The 24,130-nt window shown below is 42.4% G+C and overlaps 2 protein-coding genes across 2 annotated transcripts; one reads left to right on the plus strand and one right to left on the minus strand.

Annotated features, from left to right (window-relative positions):
- Positions 1-432: 432 nt before the first annotated feature.
- glrx5 (glutaredoxin 5 homolog) lies at positions 433-18,612 on the minus strand. Its single transcript, XM_084315083.1, has 2 exons — positions 18,183-18,612; positions 433-2,773 (listed from the first exon to the last, which is right to left on the minus strand). The coding sequence occupies exons 1-2, from the start codon at positions 18,478-18,480 to the stop codon at positions 2,601-2,603; spliced, it is 471 nt and encodes a 156-aa protein (XP_084171209.1). The 5' UTR covers positions 18,481-18,612; the 3' UTR covers positions 433-2,600.
- A 322-nt stretch (positions 18,613-18,934) lies between these two features.
- prkrip1 (PRKR interacting protein 1) lies at positions 18,935-20,546 on the plus strand (the record flags this gene model as incomplete). Its single annotated transcript, XM_084315081.1, has 1 exon — positions 18,935-20,546. One exon carries the CDS (start codon positions 18,935-18,937, stop codon positions 19,499-19,501), a length of 567 nt encoding a protein of 188 aa, XP_084171207.1. The 3' UTR covers positions 19,502-20,546.
- Positions 20,547-24,130: the final 3,584 nt, after the last annotated feature.

Consider the following 24,130-nt stretch of genomic DNA (forward strand, 5'->3'; position numbering starts at 1 on the left):
GCATGGCAGCTCATACTCCTGTAGTCATAAGATCTACTATATTACAGCCTTGACACAGTCACAAACGGTAGTGTTGATATGCCGAGCGTAAAACAATGATGAACCTCCCCAAGTTGCCCCTGATTATTGGGGCTGCTTATGGCCACACCAAATGTGGGCAAAAGTGGGCTGTACTCGATATGCTGCCGTTTAGGGTTCAGTCATGTGCTGCTCATCCACCAGAATTCTCTGAACTGCTCCCATGTTGGTTGTGTATAAAGTGTGCCATGTGATTTCACAGGTCAAAGTTGAACTTTGACCAAGCGAGCAGGGGGAATGTGTGACCAGATAATTTTTTACAACAGAAATGAATGGTGGTCACATTATAGCCACACCTCATACTAATTTAGAATATGAATGCATTATAAATGTACATATAAATCAACTGACCCATTTGTCGCAAAATATTTAATTGATAAAAACAGATTTACATGGAGCTAAAATACATTTAATATCCTTTCAATGTACAATATCTTAATATCCTTTCAATGTACAATATCTTAAATATACTACGTGGTACTACATGAATATTGATCCTATATGAGAACTGTATGCAGTGGAAAATGACTATTGTGATGAATTGAAGATTATCATAAGTCTTAGGCTGAAGAAGTAACTCAGTGCACACAAAAACACAACAACCTTCCTTTCTTTACCAGAAGAGAATTCACAGATTTTAGGCAGATACAGCGAACTAAGTGAACTACGCGGTCAATCGGTCACCCATCCAAACACTGTAAATCAGGGATCCCTAGGAGGAGAGGGGGGGTAGGAAAGAAGTGGACAGATGCCGCAACATTCAACTGCTTTTCACCAGTCCACATAGTGTTAAGTCAAGATATTTCATAGAGATCTAAGAGGATTCAGATTTGGAACACTCTTATAAATCACCATTACAGACAGTGTTTTTCTTTTTTCATATGTAACATGTAGGCATTCCACCAGAGGGGTCAGCGCAGATCAGTCTGTAGCAGGTATTGATTCAGTGTCTCGCTCAAGGATACTTTGTTGGGGACGGCCAGAATATCTTGCCGCAGGGTACGATTGTCCTCACCGCTAAGGAATGGGCCACTTCACAAGCAGGTTTGTCAAGCTATATAATCCCAAAAATAGATCCATACTAGTATTACAGGGAAAGCACACGCTTAGGGCAAGCCATTGTGACTTAGTAGGTCCACAAGTTTATACAAATATGTGGAACATGTTTTGGCAAAGAAACTAGTCTAGTTTCTTTAATAAATAATTCAAATGAGATTGTCTAAATTTCATTTTAATAATTTTCCAGAACCTTTCTTCCCTTGTATTGAACACATTGTTTTTGACATTTTATAAATTAATTATTTCCTTCCCTGCCTGGCTACCCCACACACAAGTAAAAAGGTTTTAACTGGGCACTGGCAGTACTTTAGGTAGGCAGTGTTCCTGGCTCCAAAAAACCTAATTGATCAATGTATTGCTTATATCACCCTTGAGAAATCACAAAAGTACTATAATTGACTCCTCATTCTGACATCACACCATGGGTGTCACCTGAGGTTTGGTCTTCAGTAGGTTGTGGTTTAGAAGGGTTTAAAGGAGTAGACAGTATAGTCATGTGGGAGGGGTGGTGTTGGTTGTAGTTAGGGATGCACTGTTATCGGATATTGGACTGATGGGGCTAAAATAGGGGACTGGTATTGGGAGAATTTTATAAGAGCCATTAGGGGTGGGGATTACAAGAGGCCCCAAGATACAATATTAGCACGACACTTAAGTCAGGATACAATATAATTGAGATTTTGCTGTATATTGTGATTTATTACCTTTTTTCAACTGCAAATTATGTCCCCAATGGAAAACGTCTGCAATAAAAATATATATACACAACTTCCGTTTTATCTGATAAGATAAACTTTTTCAGTCTCACTTCAATTATTTTTATTGCAGCAAGAAAATAAATGGGGTCCACAATACGATATGATACATCACCAGGAAAATATGGTGATACTACGCTAGATCGATTGTTCCCCCACGCCTAAGAGCCATGTGTAACAGGTCACAAATCAACACAAAGCCACTTGATTTCCTGCAGTTTGAGAATTTTTTTGAGATGTTCGAGAACATTGATCATATCTTAAAATAGTTATTAACTAGACAGTGTTAAAGTGTAAACTGTTCAGTTAAACTCTGTATCAGCAATGGAAAAAACGGTATCGGTGCATCACTAGCTGTGGCCAGAAAGTGGGGGAACAAATTTCTAGTGGGTAAAACATGCCATGGCTCTGACCCTCTGATGAAAATCGGAACCATTGTGTATGCAATTCGGTAAGAGCTCTATTAGTTCCCTGCCCAGCTGTTATTCTGAAAAGCATAAATGCCAGTCATATTGGGATAATGGGGCTTTCGCCATCAACTGCTTAGACTTTTTTTTTTTACTCTTAGATCGGCACAAGTGCCGTGCAGGTCAGGAGGGTGAGTCAATTTGTAATTAGCCCAGCTAGGAAGTCAAGTTTGTCAGTGGCCCAGCTGTGGTGGAGGGGATTCGACCTTGTTGTCAACTGCCTGACTTTTCCTCATCCTTTTCACTTGGACTCTTTCTCTGCGTTCTGCAGTGCAGAGCTGATGCCCAGCTTCTGGAGCTCGTCCACCAGGTCTCCGTTCTGGTGCATCTGGAGCAGGATGTCACAGCCGCCCACAAACTCGCCGTTGAAATACACCTGGGGGATTGTGGGCCAGTTGGAAAAGTCCTTGACTCCTGTTGGAAGATGAGAGAGAATGATCAGCGGGGAGGAAACTGCATTGGTTGCCGTCGGTAGACGGGGGTTAAGGTAGACAGGGGAAAGGTAGACGGGGGAAAGGTAGACGGGGGAAAGGTAGACGGGGAAAGGTAGACAGGGGAAAGGTAGGTAGACGGGGGAAAGGTAGATGGGGAAAGGTAGACAGGGGAAAGGTAGACGGGGAAGGTAGACGGGGGAAGGTAGACAGGGGAAAGGTAGACGGGGGAAGGTAGACGGGGGAAGGTAGACAGGGAAAGCCAGACCGGGTTGAGTTTGGAGTCATAACCTTTGAATAATGCATAATCTGCAGTAGAAATCTCATTAGTCTACAAGCCATCTGTATAAACTCAGATCCTGTGCACTGAGAGGGAACCAGCTAATCCAGATGGCTCATACAGGTAAGTGAGGTTTTATCATGACGTCGGCTCCAACGATCCTAGACAATTAAAAGGTAGAATCTGTAATGCCGTCAAGCAGCAACCTCTACTAGTCAAAAGAAGCCCTCTTGGCATTGTGCTTTATTTACATCTTTTGTTTTGGTCTGATGTGCAAATAGGAGGTGAGCAGGGATAGGACATGGGTTACTATTGCTGGCCATACCTCAGGCTCCGCCAAGAAAAGGTCTGTATTAGGGTTGCAAATTGCAAGCATGTTCCTGAATCGATCATTGATGACATTAACGATTAGTGTTGTCACAATACTGGAATTTCGAACTTCGATACGATACCTTGAAAAGTATTGATATTCGATACCATTTTCGATACCACTGGGAAAAATGTTCAATCTTAAAATGTAAAAAAAAAGATAATTATTTTTTAAATACATTTTGCTTTTGTTGCTGGTTGATTCTCCTCAGCTTCTCTCTGGTACTACAAGAGAAGATAAATATAACACTTTTAAAACCCTTTGTTTATCTTTAGATCACATTTAAAAATAACTAAATGATATAATCTTAGAAATTAAGTAAAGTTATTTGTAACTGAGGGGTACAATTCCCTGACTGTATTGAATAAGTATGGTATCATTAAACCACTACTGAGTTATGTACATTACTACTGGCCATACAGTACACATGTATATGAGATGAACACCCACACAATAACACGGCTTAACAAAGAAAGTACTGTTTATAATATTTATTAGAAGAGCACCAAGATTATCTTACATTTATTAAGAATTAGTGTAACTGAGGGGTACAATTCCCTGACTGTATTACTAGATATGATACTTACTACCACTACCTTTGTACTTTATATTCGGCCACCCAGTACTCGGCATAAATATATTATGATAAACACTCTCACGTAGATGAAACGGATCCAACACAAATGTACGAAGTCGAAGTATACGTTTATTACTACACAGCAATGGTGTGTAGAGCAAGCACTTAATCACTTAATTACATTTATGAATTGAAATAGTATGCACTTTTATGGCAAAGAGTATTCGTTGGTATATCAATAGAGAATGTCCAATCTCTGGTGGCGCAGGCGGTAAATATACGACCTGGAATAGTTAAGGAATAACAGCAATGATACTTTAATGATTATAAGACTGGATACACTAGGGGGGTTAATCCGGTCGCTTGTAAGACAACAGGAGTAGGAGGGGGGGGGGGGGTAGAGTCTGGCTGCCTCGTCCGGCCAAGGGTATCCTGGGTGAACCCACAGTTGTGCAGCTCGGTGCGCCAGCGATCCTTGGACCACAGATGAAAGCAGGTGGACTCTCTGTGAGCCGGCTCTCTCCGGTCCACGGGGGAGAGACGTGAAGCGACCTCGTCTTGCAGAGCGTCTCCTCACCTTGCGTCCTCTCCAGGGGGGGGGGTTCCAACACACGGCAGTGTCGGGGGTCTTTATCCATGGAATAATCACTGTACACAAAGCATAATCCGTGCCTGGGAAGGCGGGCTGTCGTCGGTAGAATAATCCGGTATACAGGTCCACTCGCTCGTCGGCTCTGGGGCTCCTCGGATGCAGTCTCACATGGGGTCGACCATCCTGGATAAGCAGCCAGTTCTCTGCCCGAAACGATGGGGTACTGACTACGGTAGTATTCTCACCGCACGAAGCACTATATATTAACAGACTATTATTAGCTTAATAGACTACGTCCAACTCGACGATATAGTGCCAAATATGACTATTCAAATATTAATATACACGATGTCTCAATACCGATGGTAGGCCGAACTTGGCCTTACTCCCACACGTGGCGTCGCGGGGAGGCTTTACGTCTGTCACTCTATTGGAGGGTAAGAAACTGGACTGAAAAGGAAGTCCTACTTTAGTAGCGCAGTATATATACGCACTATGAACAAATAGTACCGTTAGTGGTGCGGTAGCCAGATTCCTACGCGGAACTAGGACTTGTTCGTACATGTTGAGCGGTACGTTTGAACTGGGTCTGGGGGGTATGGCAGCCTGGCACCAAGGTCTCGACCAATAGTAGAATGGAGACTATTATGGGATGTTCAGTAGGCTAGAATGGATATTCAATGCATATTGTACAAGGAATATACAAGGGATATCAGGGAATATTAGAGAATATACAAATACAATTAAATATATATATATAAATAAATATATATATTCGGTTTAATCTGGCCCTTCACAACAATTAGAGTTGCGCTTGTAAGGCGAAGAATGTGCATGAATAGGTCAAGAGCGTAAGTCCATGAGCATATTACGAAGGGGATAATTAATACCACCTGTAGCATAAGAATTATATAAGGTACACTCGTAGGTCAGCTGGAGATACTAGGGGGGTTCCCTCCGGTTGTAAGCCAGCAGGGGAGAGGATTTGTCGGTAGCAAAAGTCTGGATCAACGAGGAATAAGGAGACTCCAAGTACAGGAGACGGTGCAATAATCCCTTGATCCGTAGACAAAGCAACAGCTATTCTCCGGTATGCACTGCCGCATGGATGAAAGCTAGCCAGCCTCAGAGTCCTAGAGGCGGGCTCGACGGTGCTCCTCACAGGGTAAATCCCACACGGTAGTGGGGTAGACGATTCTCTGCTCCAGCAGCCACAGGACCAAAGCAATATAATCCAGCCGAAAAGGGCTCTGTAGTCGTCGGTGTAGGTTATCCAGTGTACACATCCACACGGTTCTCGTCTAGGGCTCCTCGGATGACGGCACAAGGTTAGGCCGCCCAGCCTGGATAAGCACACTAGCTTGGTACGATGAAACGTTGGTGATGCTGGTCACTGTAGAACGGTAGCCGCACGATACACTATACATAATAGACTATTACTTAATAATAGAATAGGTCGAACTCGACGATACAGCGTTAAACTCTGACACTTCAGCTATCAATTCGCACGCGGTCTCAAGGCTCTATTTCGGGGCAAAACGGGCCCACTTCACAGCACGTTGTATCGTGGTGAAGGCTTCAACTTTGTTACTAAGATTACTGCTGTATCCACCTGCGCCGTATTTATACGTAAGGTGAATAATCTAGTACCAGCCTTATTTCTGTCTCGTATTACTGCGCAAAACTGGGCATGTTGAGACATGTCTTAGCGGTGACTTTGAACTAGACATTGGGGGTATGGCCGTGGCGCCTAGGGGATCGCTGTCCAATAGGAGAACGAATATTATGGTCTGGCCTGTACTAGGTAAAGGGATATTCCGTGTATATGTACAAAGAATATACAAGGGATATCAGACGATATACAAATACTATACAATATATCTCAAGTAATAAATATATATATTCGGTTTAATCTGACCCTTTGTAACATTATTAGTACTGCGTGTTAAGCATAACATATTGATTGATTGCTAATTGTATTAACAGATTGCAGAATGGGTACAATACACAGTACAGCTCAATACACACAATTGTTAAGGGGATGCAGACCAGAGAAATACTTTTGTCTTGTTTACATCAGGGTCCCCCATTTTCAATTCATCATAACGTATGACATTTTTTTAAATCAAATTAAATTTATTACCTTTTTTCAACTGCAAAGTAAAACTTTGTCAACATGTTTTTATCTAATAAAATAAAGTTCTGTCTGTTCATCTCACTTCAATAATTTTTATTGCAGAACATGGTATTTTCTCAAGCAGATGTAAACACTGTAATCTGTGTTGCATGTACCTGACAAACTGAACTGTTTGTATTACAGTCATATTCCAACTTAACTGAATGCACATGTGTGTGTGGACTACTGTACTATTACAGGTATTGAAATGAACAATGCAACTTCCTTATACAATTTTTTTTTATGAATAATTAAATATCGATATTGCGGGAAATGAGTATTGAAACCGTTTTAAATATTCAGAATCGATATGTATCGAAAAATCGATATTTTTTACAACACTATTAACGATCAATGAATTGATGAATTTGAACAAAAAATACCATATTTACCAAACAATAACAAATGCATTTGTTTCCACAATCAAAAGATTTATTTTCACAGCAGCAACATATGGCATTCTCACAACATTGCATAACAATAACATACAGAAATGTTGAGGCCTAGACATATTTGTGTCTGCATTAGGCGGGCAGGCGCTGCATATGTGGCTACAAGTTACTAAAAACATTTACTCGCCGATGTAGAGGAGCGCATGCAGACGAGCCTTGAAGGGCCGCTCCGACCGCCTCCAGCCAAGTCTAGCAGCGCGGCAGCATTCAATCCATTTCAAATGTAGAGTGTGTGCAGTACCTCGCGTGTACCTCATGGCTGCATACGCTCCTCTACATTGTGTACCCTGTGGCTGCCTACGCTACTCTACATTGTGTACCCTGTGGCTGCCTACGCTACTCTACATTGTGTACCCTGTGGCTGCCTACGCTACTCTACATTGGAAATTCATTGAAAGCAGCTGCACTGCTAGAGTTGGCTGGAGGCGGTTGGAACCATCACTTGGCATCAGGGTACCTCTTCAAGATGCGCGAGGCGATTGTGCCTCGGGATGGGATATGGTATGCTGGCTCAAGCAGGTGCATCATTTGCAGAAATCCATCGCCATCAACCATACTAGGGCTGCAAAATAATCACAATTATTTTGATTGATATTGAAATCACTATTATTAACACTATGATCGCCGGGGACGAGTTAAGACGTCATTCCGAGCCATGCTCATTCTGCCGAAGACGCCGTAACTCGTCTTTGATGTCAATATTTCAAAAATCTGTCATCGAAATCATATTTCCTTTCCGGAGCCCTGAGATGTACTGGTGAGCTCCACTCAAATGTCTAACGGTTCGAGAGCGCCATCTGGTGGCCATCTGGGCGCGCCAAACAGGAAGTGCCCATCCATATGTGCTCCGGGCACTCGCGATCGGTAGCCGGACTCCATCTCAACACACTGGATGATCAATCGCTCGCCCTAACTCAATAAACAACGTTATTTGGACGTATATAGTATTATACAACCTGGAAATGGTTCATCAGGATCAACATCCCATAATCGAAAACGGTCTACTCCACGCTGATCGTCCAACGGCGCGAGGAACATACAGTAAGATTCTGCGTTATTTTCTAACGTATTCCATATAAACTGCTATGATGAACATATGACCCACTCTGGATGAATCATCTAACGCTGCCCACGGAATTATAAACGATCCCCCGCCCATCCGGTCATCATCAGATCATACGTAGATCATTCTAGAAGTACGTCCAGTTGAAATTTTTCATCTCGCACAGATTCCTACCAAACTGTATTTGATCATCAATATAATGCATTTAGGGCTATAAATCACGTTCTGAAGAAAGCTGCAGAAAACGATAGAAACATACTTATACTTTAGACCATATTTTAGTATGAATATGTGAATGAAAAAGTTTAACGTTGCTACACCCTGAACAATACATATAGGACATTGAATGGGCCATAATAATGGCAATGTAGCAATAGAATTTAAAAAGTTATAGCCCTGCAAAGAAGGGGAACTTCTCCATAGACAAATAGAGCTGGCGAGGGATGGTAAATTATGAATTTAACCCATGGCGATTAAAGTGTTAAACATGATTACTGATGATTTGAGAACATCATAGACGACGACTTTGTTTCATCTTTCTTCTTGACCAAAGCTGCCTTTCTGTCATTTTCTGCAAGTTACCAAAGACGTTTCAAAATAACTGGGGAAACGCTCCGTGGCTCCCTTCTCTGTCTCAACATGAGCTACAACTACTGTTTGGGCTTGGGGGGGGGGGGGGGGGGCACACCACTGTGAAGGAAGGGTGCACTGCATTTACGACACAAGACAAAATGAGAGCAACACAGCTGTTACATCCCAATGTATATATTCCCCAGTGTGTGTCTCCATGTGTGTGTGTTCTCCATTTTGTTTCCTCCCTCCAGCCATTGTTCCCTTCCCCATTGGTCCCTGCCAGGCCAATCCTTCCATTATTGCAAAACAGCACCGATTGGTGGATGGCTTTCCAGACTCCAACACTCAATCCACACCACCCAATCAAGGATCACCCCACACCTGTTAAAACATGGCTTCTCACTTCAGTCTTTCTCTCTCTCTGGCATGAGGCTAGGCTTGTTGTGATTTTGGTAAACCTGTAACTTTGACAGCATTGCATTTCGTTTATTGGCCTTTGGTGCTTAGTAGTAATTTCCTTGTGTGTGTATGGCCACAGAGAGAGCATTGTTAGTTATAGTTTGTTTTTGTATATATTCTGCTTTTGTTTCTGTATAATTAATGTGTTTTTCTCTCTTTCTCAGGAAGCACAGATGGGGTGAGCTGCCATTTCCTTTGGACATTGTTTTCTCCTGTTTTGGTTAGGTAAGAGTAGTTTAGGTAATGTAATCTCTTTTACCATAGATTAGATTGTGTTTATTTGGAGTATAGTGGTGTTTGTTTGTTGTTTTGGCCTGGGCTCACCCCTGAGCTACATGTGCTTCCTTTGCCTCTATTCAATAAATATCATTGTTGTTTACAAACCTGGTCCATCTTTTCTGTCAACCAACTGTTATGTTACAGCCCTTTACCCTTAGACACACAGGGGTCGTAACATAAATGGGGGCTCTGCCTGGATTTTGTAACCCGTGTTCAATTGTTGGTTGATGGATTTGGTGAACTGTGTTTGTTTACACTTGTATAGTAATTAATTGATTTGTGTGTAAAAATGGCATTTGTGTAAAAAAAAAAAAAAATGGCAGTTAGTACTTTTGATCTGGGGAAATTCTTGAGCAATCCTACTTGGGAAGCGCTAGATAGCTGCCGCAAGGCAGACTTAGTGGAGATTGCCACACATTTTAAACTCTCGGTTCAACAAAAGCATCTTAAGCAGGATATCAGGTGTCTTGTGGTAGATAAGCTGTTGGAGCAGGGGACGCTTGTTTTACCTGCGGTCTCTGATGAACATGCAAGTCCTCCTGGTGAACCTACGGAAGCACAGCCTTCTGAGGAGCAAGCCCATGGTGCTGAAAAGGCAGGTGTGAACGTCACATTGCCACATTTTCACTTGACCTCTCCTGTGTCAACTGGGTCTCGAGAAGGGGCCCAGGTCAAGGTTAGAATAGCACGTCTCCAGATGGAGGCTCAGGAGAAGGCACAAGCACGTGAGGCGGAGTATCGGCTTCGTAGAATGGAGCTTGAGGCAGAAAATGAAAGGGCTGTTAACATTCGTAGGTTGGAGCTTGAGCATGAAGTGGAAAAAGAGCTCAGACTGCGGAGGTTGGAGCTGGAAGTCCTAAGGAGTGAATCCAACTCTGCTACACCGACTCCTCCACAAGGCCCGGGTATGTCCTCCTCCACAGCTTATTCATCACACACTTTTGATATAAGTAAACACATTGCGTTGGTGCCTCCGTTCCGAGAGACAGAAGTTGATACTTATTTTAATGTGTTTGAGCGTATTGCTGCTTCATTGCGCTGGCCAAGAGAGGTCTGGCCTTTGTTGCTTCAATGCAAATTGACTGGTAAAGCCCAAGAGGTTTGTTCAACACTTTCCCTAGAAGATAGTCTATTGTATGATACTGTGAAGGCTGCCATCCTTCGTGCATATGAGCTTGTGCCCGAAGCTTATAGGCAGAGGTTTCGCAGTCACAAGAGAGCTGTCAACCAGACCTTTGTAGAGTTTGCTAGAGAGAAGGGAACTCTCTTTGATAAATGGTGTGCAGCAAGCAAGGCCTCAGATCTTAACTCTCTCAGAGAACTCATTCTATTAGAAGAGTTTAAGAATCGTTTGCCAGAGCGTATTGTAATTTACCTGAGTGAGCAGAAAGTGTCCACTCTGCAGCAAGCTGCTGTATTAGCTGATGAGTTTGCGCTAACCCATAAAACTGTGTTTGTAGATAGGCGTGACTCGTTTCTCCCCCATGATTTCTCTCAGAGACCTTCTGTCCCCAACCATTCAGAATTCACACACCCCCGACCAAAAATGTCACCTCCACGCTCAAAAGAGGAGCGGACATGTTACTACTGTCATAAATCTGGTCATGTTATTTCTGACTGTTTAACATTGAAACGTAAGCAGCAACCGTCCTCTCAGAACTTTAGACAACCCAAAGGGGTTGGTCTGATTAAAATGGCACCTGATTCCGATTAACAGATGCACAATGATCAGGATGTTCTCGATCCTTGTTTCAGGCCATTTACTTCCAAGGGTTTAGTTTCCTTGACAGGGGATCCAAAAGATCAGTGTACAGTTCAGATCTTACGAGATACTGGAGCCTCACAATCCTTTATCCTCTCTGATGTACTACCTCTGTCTGAGAAATCTTCCTGTGGTTCTAGTGTCCTAGTTCAAGGTATTGAGATGGGTTTCGTGCCAGCCCCGTTACACTGTATTCATGTACAATCTGATTTGGTCACTGGTTTCTTTAAAATAGGGGTGAGACCTTCCTTGCCAGTTAAAGGCATTTCCTTTATCATGGGAAATGATTTAGCTGGAGGACAGGTGAACGCTGTGCTGGAAGTGTTGGATCACCCAGACACAGATTCTCTGCCTGATGACTTGTCACAGAACTTCCCTGAAGTTTTTTCTGCAAGTGTTGTCACTCGGGCTCAATTGAAAAAGAGAGGTGATGAAATTAATTTGTCTGACTCTGTTTTTGCTTCAGCCTTTGTCAGGGAGGAGTTGCTGGCTCCAACTTCTGATACCGCTGACAAACCACCGACTCATAGTAAGGTACCCCCACAGACAACTGTAACTAGTTCCGACGCATTGAAGTTACCCGTTACTCGTGAAATGCTAATTACTGCCCAGAAGGCTGACCCTTCTCTTGCAAAATGTTTCTCTTCTCTTGAAATAGAACAGAGGAGAGAGTTGCATTCTTATTTTGTGGATGAAGGAGTTTTGATGCGTACATGGAGGTCCCATGGTACTAGACTGGCAGAGCATGCACAATCGGAGATAGGGCTACCAGATCAGGTACCAGACTGGAGCACTGTTTATCAGATTGTTGTCCCTGCAGTTTATCGTCAGCATGTACTGTTCTTGGCCCATGACCACCCTTGGTCTGGACACTTGGGAGTCACTAAAACATACAACAGAATACTTCAAAATTTCTTTTGGCCCGGTTTGAAGTCCGATGTAGCACAGTACTGTCGTACCTGTAGTACTTGTCAGATCACCGGAAAGCCAAACCAGGTAATTCCACCTGCTCCCCTCTGTCCTATACCAGCGGTCGGTGAACCATTTGAACATGTCATAGTTGACTGTGTTGGTCCGTTGCCAAGGACCAAAGCCGGCAATCAGTTTTTGTTGACAATAATGTGTACCGCCACCCGTTTCCCTGAGGCTATCCCTCTTCGCAGAATTACAGCGCCTGTAATAATTAAGGCTTTGACGAAGTTCTTCTCCACGTTTGGACTGCCTAAGGTAGTACAAACGGACCAAGGCACCAACTTCCTGTCTAGGTTATTTGAGTAAGTGTTACAGTCCCTGGGTATCCGGCATATAGTGTCCAGTGCCTACCACCCTGAAACTCAGGGGGCTCTAGAACGTTGGCATCAGACCTTAAAGTCCATGCTGCGTAAATATTGCTTAGACACAGAGAAAGATTGGGATGAGGGTGTCCCCCTTGTTCTATTTGCTGCGCGAGAGACCATACAGGAGTCTCTTGGTTTCAGTCCTGCTGAGCTCGTTTTTGGGCACACTGTTAGAGGGCCTCTGAAAGTTCTTAAAGAACGGTTCATGTCAAAGGGTGCCAGCACACCCACTAATGTTCTAGATTTTGTTAGCCAGTTTCGAGAGCGACTGCATCAGGCGTGCTCTCTCGCAAAAGAAGCGCTCTCTTCTTCCCAGAGAACTATGAAAACGCACTATGACGAGAAAGCTGTTTCTCGATATTTCCAGCCAGGTGATAAGGTTCTAGTCCTGTTACCTATCCTTGGTTCTGCTCTTTCCGCTCGTTTTTCCGGACCGTATGCAATAGACAAGAAGATAAGTGATACAGACTATGTGGTTCGCACCCCTGATCGTAAACGTCACTCTCGTGTTTGCCACATCAATATGCTTAAACCATATTTTTCCAGAGATAGTGTGCAGGTGAAGACCTCAGACCAGACAGCCGGACTGGCCGTCTCTGCTGTTGCCTCAACTCCAATAGTTCCGGACTCTCCTGACGTTAGTGGTGAGGATGTAGATGGCTTGGAGTTGCGCAATGCAGCCCATCAGGGTGCTAGATTGTCCAACACTGAGATGTTATTGAACCTGCCCACTCACTTAGCACACTTACCTGAGGAGCAGCGAGAGGACATCACAAATTTGATTCAGGCCTACATGGCTCTGTTTGGTGATGTTCCCTCCTGTACTTCTGTATTGGCCCATGATATTAAAGTTAACAATGCTGTGCCTATCAAGCAACATGCATACCGTGTTAACATCACCAAGAGGGCCATGATGCAACAGGAGGTTGACTATTTGTTAAAACATGGTTTAGCCAAGCCAAGTTGCAGTCCCTGGAGTTCACCTTGCTTGTTAGCTCCCAAATCGGATGGAACTCCTAGATTTTGTACTGATTTCCGAAAGGTAAATGCTGTCACCGTGCCTGATTCCTTCCCACTGCCCCGCATGGAAGATTGTATTGACAACCTTGGATCTGCCACCTATGTTAGCAAACTAGATTTGTTAAAGGGTTACTGGCAGGTCCCTTTGACCCCCTGTGCCTCGGAAATCTCGGCGTTTGTTACTCCTGACAATTTTTTGCAATATACTGTAATGCCTTTTGGAATGCGTAATGCCCCGGCCACTTTCCAGCGACTGGTGACCCTAGTCCTGGCTGGTGTTCCAAATTGTAATGCCTATCTCGATGACCTGGTTGTCTATTCGACCAACTGGCGTGACCACATGACAACCTTGCAAACTGTCTTTGACCGCTTAGCTGGAGCCTCCCTGACCCTTAACCTTGCCAAGTGTGAGTTCGGCAAGGCTACGGTTACCTATCTTGGTAAGCAGGTAGGACAAGGCCAAGTGCGTCCGGTGGATGCAAAAATATCTGCAATCACAACTTTTCCAGTGCCTACTACTAGGCGGGAATTGCGTAGATTCCTTGGGATGGCTGGGTATTACCGTGGTTTTTGCCGGAACTTTTCTTCTGTCGTCACTTCTCTCACTAGCCTGTGTAGCCCGTCCAAACCATTCATTTGGACAGCAGATTGTCAAAATGCATTTGATAGTGTTAAAGCTCTCTTATGCAGTTCCCCTGTTCTCTCTGCTCCAGATTTCTCCCTGCCGTTCCAGCTGGAGGTGGATGCCAGCGGGGTGGGAGCTGGAGGGGTGTTATTACAGGAAGATCATGATGGTGTCAGTCACCCGGTTTGTTATTTCTCCCGGAAATTTAACAAACATCAACTAAACTATTCCACTATTGAAAAGGAGACTTTGGCTATGTTGTATGCGTTGCAACATTTTGAGGTGTATGTCGGTTCGAGCGTATTACCAGTGGTAGTATACACCGACCACAACCCATTGGTTTTTCTGTCGCGGATGTACAACCACAATCAGCGCCTCATGCGTTGGGCGCTCATAGTGCAAAATTATAACCTCAGCATAAAGCATAAGAAGGGGTCTGAGAATGTGTTGGCGGATGCTCTATCTCGGAGTTAAATCTCTCGTGCTGTCGACTTGTTCTATTTTGCTGTCGACTCGTTGTCTGTTGCTGTCGACTCGTTCTACTGTATATTGCTGTCGACTTGTTCTATTTTGCTGTCTACTCTGTCTATGTTGCTGTGGACTCGTTTTATGTTGCTGTCGACTCAGTCTCTCTTGCCGTCAAGTGTGGTTGTTGTACCAACTGCTAGTTTTTTTTTATAGCTCTTTGTTTTGGAGTGCATGTTAACTCGGAGATGTTGAAAAACATGTTTAGTTGGTGTTAAGTGTCAAACATGTTTTTGTCTTATGTATGGGGGTGTTACATCCCAATGTATATATTCCCCAGTGTGTGTCTGGACCAACTGTTGGACCAACTGTTATGTTACAGCCCTTTACCCTTAGACACACAGGGGTCGTAACAACAGCGTTTAAAAAATGTATCTCGATTATCTTGTTTTCATGATCGTGGAAAGCCAAAATCATAATTTAAACTCGATTAATTGCCCAGCCCTAAACCATGCTGAGGCCTAAAAAAAATAATGGTTTGTTTCCGGTTGCCGACCGACCCTGCCGATTTTTGGTGCGACCCAATATATTTTATGAGTTTTTTGAATAAAGTTTCATAGAAATCTTAGTCAAACCTTTAGTATTATGGATATGAAACATGCTGGCAGAGTACATGCATCCATGTTGTTGTGAACATTTTAATTAAATAAAGAAATTCCCTATCCATAGTCGCCGTGGGAAAGAATAAAATAAAAAATAAAATAAATTCCCTACCTACGCCTTAACTGACAACCAACAGGAAACAAACAATATTTTTTGTTATGCCTGAGTGATCAGGCAATCAGGCATCATGTCTTTTTTGACAAATGCACAGACTGACTGGGTTATTATTTCGGCGCAGCCAACTTATCCCAATGCACATTGCACACAAGTGGTATAGCCGTTGTCCTTGTGTTGTATGTGTATGTGTACACAGACTTGCGGTGTTTGCAGGTGGCATTATTTTTTCCCTTTCTCTCAAAATGGTCCCACACAACGCATCTCTTCGCCCGTTTCATTTTGCAAGTTGCCGCCGCTCGTGTTTTTCTTCTTCCTTGTTTCTTCCAGACACCGGGTTTGGTGCCAAGAACTGGGTACCGAGTGGTACTGGTGGTGCCAACATGGCACATGCTTTCTACAATCTGGACCGAATCACTAAACCAATTTCGCTGCCTCGTTTTGGTGCCTCACCTTGTGCATAATGACCATGATCACCTTCTTGTGGTTGGGAAAGTTTCAGAACACACGCACTTCAAAAGTGAAAAGGCAATATTAAGCAGAACAGCGTCATGTCAAAAGCAAAACAATCTAAAAGTATGGCTTTGCTTCACTGAACCAGACAATGACAGCAGCTCACAATGACACGCACCCTTCGTGACTTTCAAACGAAAAAACTACTTTCAAGTAGGGCTTTACGATTACAGCAAAATTCATAATCACGATTATTTTGATTGATATTGAAATCACGATTATTAAACACGATTACTCATTGAAATAAGAACATCATATGACGATGACTGAATTCGTTTTACATTTCTTCTTGACCAAAGGCTGCCTTTTTGTCAACTTCTACAAGTTACCAAAGACATTTCAAAATAACTGGAGAAATGCGCCGTGGCTCCCTCCCCTCCTCCCTCTCAATACGAGCTGAAAAACTACTGTTTGGAGATGGGGGGGGGGGGGGGGGGGGGGAGGAGTGGTGGAGCGCACCACAGTGAAGGAAGGGTGCACTGCATTTACAACACAAGACGAAATTAAAGCAACACAACACAGGCATGTGGCACAATAATCATTTTAACTCGGTTAAAGCCAAAATCGTAATTGAAACTCGATTAATCACCCAGCCCTCCTTTCAAGGTACACAACAAGTGTAAATTTTCCATCCCAGTATCAACGTCTCTTAATGTAGGCTAATCTGTTGCACAAGCTTAACTGAGTGTTTGAGAAACTTTGAGTATCTCTCTCTCCATCTCTCCCTGTCTTGTTGCAAACAGTATGTGTTCTATGTCGTATTTCAAGAAAAATATGTCTCTACCCCCCTGTAGAACAGAGTTAATAAAGTGTCTCAAGAGGAAATCCCTCCAGATTCCCATACTGGATCCCTGGAACACAGTATGACCTAGAAATAATCTATGGTGTCCTAACCTCAGGCATGTTTGCAATATAAAGAAGCTTCTTTTAAGGTTAATGTTAATTATTTTACATTTGATGATGAATACAAAAGTCTTTGAATTAAATTGAATTGCCTCACGCCTCCTCATCTAGTTCTGTTCCATTTAGGTGTCCACTGCCAGAGCCATGAATCACTATGAATTGAAAATGGGGGACCCTGATGTAAACAAGACAAACGTCTTTCTCTGGTCTGCATCCCCTTAACAATTGTGTGTATTGAGCCGTAATGTGTCGTTTGTACCCATTCTGCAATCTGTTCAATAAAGTTTTCATTCATTCATTCAAATGTCCAACCCAACCCCCCCCCCCCCCCCCCCCCCCTCATGTACAGTTTCCTCCCCCTCTAATGTATATATTCTCTTTTAGAAACGCTGTATGTAAATAAACAGTACTGTATATTTGTATATCTTGTATGTCATAAATGTCTGCATGTAACAGTACTGTATGTCGCGTATGTCATAAATGTTATCATGAATTGAAAATGGGGGACCCTGATGTAAACAAGACGAAAGTCTTTCTCTGGTCTGCATCCCCTTAACAATTGTGTGTATTGAGTCGTACTGTATTGTACCCATTCTGCAATCTGTTAATACAATTTTCAATCAATCAATCAATCAATCCATTTCGATTAGCCAGAATGCATAATAACTGTGCCCTGGCTCTGGTTCGCCTAACTTATTGATTCTATTAATTACATCCGTGTTTACCCTGCTATGACATGTTAACATGTCTGCTGTGAAAGGGGCATTATAGCTGTAGAAAGCCTATGTGACAAACGTTACACTTAAAACTACCACACCCAGTTGGAGCTGCTGCAGAGCACTGATAAAACTGGGTCTGACAGGCTAGGATTAGAGGCCAGACTAGAGATTCAAGATTCAAGAGACCTAGGGTCCCTGAACTCTCACTGAAGCTGTGGTTTGGTTTAGCACTTAGCAGTGTCAAATCATTGACTCAAATGGGACTTATATGACGGTTGTTGTGTTTATGTGCCAATGAGAAGAACTAAGGTGTTTGTTTGTAAGGCCCCATGTTATGTGACAAGCCTCGTCCATTGGGGGAGAGAGGGTTACCCAAAAGGCGAAAGTTATATTGAAACAACTGGTAGAGCTAGTGAGTTACTTTGTTGCTGTCAAATTTAGAAGGCTGACCTTGTCTAAGGTCCTCGTCTTCCAACACGTTGTATGCGGCATAATCGTCCACTCCGTGCATCCTGAGGATTTGGACCACAGCATTGCTGAAGCCACACATTGGCTGCGCGGGGGTCCCTTTAATAAACACCACGACTTTGTCCTTCTTCACCATCTCACCAAGGTCCTTCTGTACCGAGGCCGCCGCGCACAGGAGCCGGGCCGAGGCGAACGACGCATGTCCATCGGCTTGCCTTGGCATATACACGGCGGAGCTCGCCCGCAGACACCTGGATGTCGACCGAATTAGATTGTTCATGATCTTTTCGGTAGAGTATAATCTAAACGCAAGAAGCAATCAACTGAAATGTGCCCTCACGACTTTTTACTCCCGACACGAACTGGTGGTAAGCGAAGGCGAGTTTACACTCACGACGAAACCTCGTTCAGCCCCGATGATCAAGGTGGAAGGAACTAGAACGTTCATTGGACAGCGGTGCGCAGCTGAAAGACCAGCTCGTATACCATTGGTGAATAGTCATGTCAATCATGTCTCTTACACAAGGAACACAAATGAAGAGACAAATAAACTATATTTTATTTAATGAATAAGGAACTGAGTATTATATAATAACACTATATAATTGCGTATTGAATTATATAGTAATGAATAGTTTAATAGTTTGTGAAACTATAATTTGTTTAAAAAAGAAAAGAAAAAACGTCGATGTCCGGTTTAGAAGAACTTCCGGTGTAACATTGCATTCCGAAAAATGGCGGCGTCCACAGAGAAAAATGGAAAAGCGGGGAAACCCGATGGAAAAGAATCTCAGCCTTTGATAATCGCCAAAACTCCCGCAGAGGAGCAACGTTTGAAGTTGGAGAGATTGATGCGTAACCCGGACAAACCTGCTCCCATCCCAGACCGACCGAAAGAATGGAACCCGCGGGCTCCCCCGGAGTTCGTTCGAGACGTGATGGGCTCCAGCGCCGGTGCGGGCAGCGGCGAGTTCCATGTGTACCGACACCTTCGGCGCAGGGAGTACCAGAGACAAGACTTCCTGGACCGGCTGACGGACAAACAGAGCAAGGACCAGGATTACCTCGATAAGATCGAGGACAACAAACAGGCCGCTGACGAGAGGACGGCGAAGCGCAGGAAGAAGAGGGACAAGCTGAGACAAAAAAAGCTAATGGAAAAGAAGGCAAAGGAGGACGCGAAAAAGAAAGATGACCCAGACTATTCATCTAGCAGCAGCAGCAGTGAAGAACAGGACGATGAAGAGAGAGAGGCCGAAGATGATGCCGAGGCTCCCAGCTTCGTCATGGGGAAGAAGTGAAGTGACCCCACGTTACTAAAGCCACGAGCCCACGACACAGGGGTTCCTCACTTTCCTGGCTTTGATGTGGTGGAAAAAAGTTGGGCGGATTTTTTGCAGGAAGAGTGAAGAAGTAGCATTACACAGCTAGCTTCAAGGGCAAAAATAAGACATGATCTGAGCCCATCCAGGAACCCTATGCAAGGCAAAGACACTATTGGGACTCATTCAGCAGCTATGTGCAAAGACGAGATGTAAAATCTACAGAATAATTCATGTAGAAGGGAATAGTGTCCAGCAAGTCTGTTTTTACCAACATTGGTAAAACTGTATTTCAGTCTTAGAAAATCAGCTATTGTGCTTTCATTGTTGGGCTGTTAGATTAAACGTAGCATTTCTAATTTCTTGTAAAAAAAATCATCTTGTAAATGTTTTTGATAAACAGAGAAAAATGCATGGGTGTGGCAAGTTATTTTCCACTTTAAAGAGCTGAATTCCATATTCTGTTGCCAACAGTCCTGTTAGCAATACCTGGATGAAGATGATCAGGGATGTGTTACCAGTTTTCTCTTGACTTAAAAAAAAAAAGGTTATAGCATCTGGCATTCATTTCTAATAATAGAGGTGCCTATAGACAATTTTCACAGCAGCCATTTCGACACATCATCGACCATAGGGTAAACAATATGGGTGTAATTAATAACATTAATTGTGGTGTCCCATTCCATTTAGGTGTGACCAGGTCCATGCTTTCATGGGCATGGCTGTGACACACCATTCCACAAATGGAACGGGGCCATAATGAATGTTATTAATTATACCTGTGTTTACCCTGCAACGACACGTCAAAATGGCTGCTGTGAAAAGGGCCTGTTGTCCTGCTCTTCCCCACCATTCCATGTCTTTGTGTTGTCCCCATCACTTCCCGGATAATAAATCCCAAGTGTCTCCCACCACCATCACCTCACCGGTCCCAGTATCACTGTTCAGATTCCTTTATTGTCACGTATTTTCTTATTTAATAGAATCTCTCTCTCCTCTCTTCTAAAAAGTGTGCAGAGCAGATAACAGGATGTAGATATACTATATACAATTTAAATAACAATGGTATGTACAGTTCCAAAAAAAAGTATGTTGTGTAATGTGCACTTTTTTTGCAGTGTGTAAAATGTAATGTGCAATACGGTTTTATCAGCCGCAACAATGTTTTTCATGTTCGTATTTAGTGTCATCATTCGTTGCAGCCTTGTTCCAGTGCCCCTTGCAAGGATCATTGCTTGTGGCCCAACAAGGCTGCAGAGAGCAACGCAAAGAATGAAAAGGCGTGACTTCTGGAGGCTCAGGAGGTTCACGTGCGATGTTCCTTGGACAGAGTACAGACCCTGCTTTCCACGGCGGTGATGGTCCCCATCTGTAGCCATCACCTTTCTTGAAGCAGGCAGATTATTGATTGGCAGCTAGAAATAGTTTCGAACAGGGAAAGCTATTCCTGTCGAGCACTTTCAGCTGTCACATTTATTCTTTTGTAATTCCATACAGAGATATTTTTAATCACCAATAGAAATCCATTTCATTGACCACGAGCTTACAGATGGCAGTCTCTTAATTTAATGTCTTTTCGTGGCCCACTTTTTTTCATTTTCTTTGTTTAAACAAAGTAGATTTGTGACCAAATGACAGCAATCCAGCCACCATCTTAATGCACCTGATTGTTGATTGCCTGATGAAAGATCTCTTGGCAAGAGATGAGAATGTCAATGTAGAAAGACATAACGAGGACAGGGCACACGCAAAGTGCAAATAAGGAAGAAAAAAGGAAGCTGCACCCCAGCCATGCTGAATACAATTAAACCCTTGCACTGAATAACCATATAAGTAAAAATATTTTGTACAACCCATTTCTTGCAGTTGTGAAGTGAATCTAAATCACTTGGAGGGTGAATGTGATATCACACAAGAAACTACTCAACCATGACTGTCTTTAACTGAGTGAACACACTAACTTACCATATTTAGATATAACATTTAGGTATGTGTATCTCAGTGGAAAATCAGTCCAATAGTGAAAACTACATGATCAGTTTATCATTGGAAGGTGTAAGGAAATCGGTCAACGATAAGTCAAATATTTCCCATATTTCTAGCATGGAGGTCAAAGAAAGGTAATTTTAAAGGGTTAATGTGCACAATGATTTGCATCTATTATAATAGACTGCCTCTATTATACTAAATAAAGATAGAATGTTATTCTTTAATAACATGCAAACGACGGAGAACCATAACCCATGGACATTATGGGTAAATGTTAGTACTTTTGTATATTCACTCATCAAAGGATATACAATTTTTTTTTTGTTATCACCTTCTGTGTATTTGCCTCATTACTAACAGGAGTGGCCAACGTGATGAATGCTTCCTGGTCAATTTAAAGGGGTCTTTGTTGTATGGGTTGGCCAGCAAGGCTGAAATGTTATTGAAAATTACATAGGTATGCCTTGTCATTTGGTCAGGGTTTGAAATCTTCACATTAACAAGCTGTTTATAATTATTTACATTTATGATGTCTTAGGAGGATGAATTAGATGGGTTCTTTTGGACCCAGGTACACTGCCTACCTAATCTACTGACTGACTAGTTATATCTATGGCAGGGAGGGTAAATGCAAGGGAAGAAAGGTGTTTGAAAATAAATGATTAAAAATAGACTAGTTTCTTTGCAAAAAAGGTAACAGACATATTCAAGGAAATCGTATAACATTTTTATATATATACGCAATATGTCTCTTTTAAAATCCAGTTCATTTCAAATGTATATCCAGTTGAGAGTGATGTTCACTTCAATGCTTATCAGGAATCTGTCAATATTCAATTCAAGACTTTTTTTTCAAACTCGGGGTCCAGATAAATATACATATATATTTATGTCTCCACCAGTGTATTAACCTACTAAAACCAACATGATTTCATTGTCGGAGTCATTAAGCTGGCAAATAAATTCATACATGAGATTTCTTAAAACTGCTTGAAAAGTATTGACTCCTGCAGCCACAAACATTTCACTTGCACTACACCATCTAGGTCTCCTAAGACCTAAGTAGTATCAATGCATCATTATAAGCTGCTTGAAGTTTCTGTAAACTTGCTTTTTTGCAGTTTGACCACAAGTTGCAGTATAGAGTGGTGTACAATGTGCTCTGAACAGGGACATCGTCACTCCCATCTGTATTCATACAAAATGTTTGCTGGTGCATACTGTACACCATGCGGCATTGCTTATACATACCAATTCTCGTTTTTCTGTAGTGAAATGAACACGATTATTATCAGACCATTTCAAATCAGGACATTTTAGACATTTGTCCTCTTTGGTTCTACAGGTCATGACAACATTCTAAATGGCATTATATTTGATATCATGTTCTACACCATATACAACACGTATAGTAAGGAGCTGCATGGACTAAAGACCACAAGATCATCTGCATACATAATGTTGTTCACTAGAGTATTACCAATCATGCACCCAGTATTGCAGGCTTTCAATTGTCTGGACAGATCATATAGAATAAAAATAACTGGAGACAACATTTCCCCCTTGTCTGACACCATTGCTAACCCCAAATGGAGATAAAACACCATTACCCCATTTTACTTGCATATTCTGATGGGTAAGCCAGAGGTCTCACAATGTATTTGGGCACCCCTCATTGACACAATATTCTACTTTCTATGATTAACATTATCAAAGGCTTTGGAAGTATGAATACCATTTCTATGGAGTTAATACATTGATTTAATCTATCCAGTAGGATTCTTTCTAGGACTTTTGACAGTATGCTGGCTAGAGCTATAGGTCCACCTGTAGTTATCTCTAGGCTACATACTTGATCAACCTTGTGCTTAATGACTGGCACTAACAAAACAGACAACACTGAGTCTGGTAACAAGCCATAAATCATAAAGCCAGTAAACAGATGGCAAGAGGAAGATATCCTTGGACTGGCATATTTAAGGTGTTCAGCATTAATACAGTTTAGACCACTTTGGTATCAGACAGCTTATTTATTGCTTGGTACTTATACAAATCATTTTGGACACAGTTGAATAAGGTACTATAATGCTGTCACCATAACTCAGCAATATTGTTCCAGAGATTTCATTTATATTGCATGGTAGAGATGTTTTACAGTTGAACAACTCTCACGTCTTTCCAAAGATCAATAGCATTGTTACTTAGCATAACCATAGAATCAGCCCTCGTGCTCATCTTTTATAAATGCAGTGAATGGCATACTTACAGTATGTCTTGCAGTATATTCTTGTGCTCGACCACAAGCCCTTGTCTGAATCTACGTGCCATAGCCCATAAATACTAATTCTTTAATGAAGATAAATATTTTGAGGTTATTTCTGTCATATGTTATGAATTCAATATGTCAAAAGAGATGTCGACTCCATCTGCAGGGACACAAGCTAGTATACCATTATGGTCTGGGTTGACGTTTTTATTTCAGTGTTATTATGGTGGGTGCAAGCACAGCTCAAACCTTTTCAAATGGTTTCTCGCCAGGTGCATGGTCCATGTATGAAACTCACTGTTGGTGAGATTGTTATTAACTGTATCCCAGTGACTCAGCCTTTTACAACATGC

This window comes from Notolepis coatsorum (genome assembly GCF_963971535.1).
Source record: "Notolepis coatsorum genome assembly, chromosome: 5".
Classification (NCBI taxonomy): Eukaryota; Metazoa; Chordata; class Actinopteri; order Aulopiformes; family Paralepididae; genus Notolepis; species Notolepis coatsorum.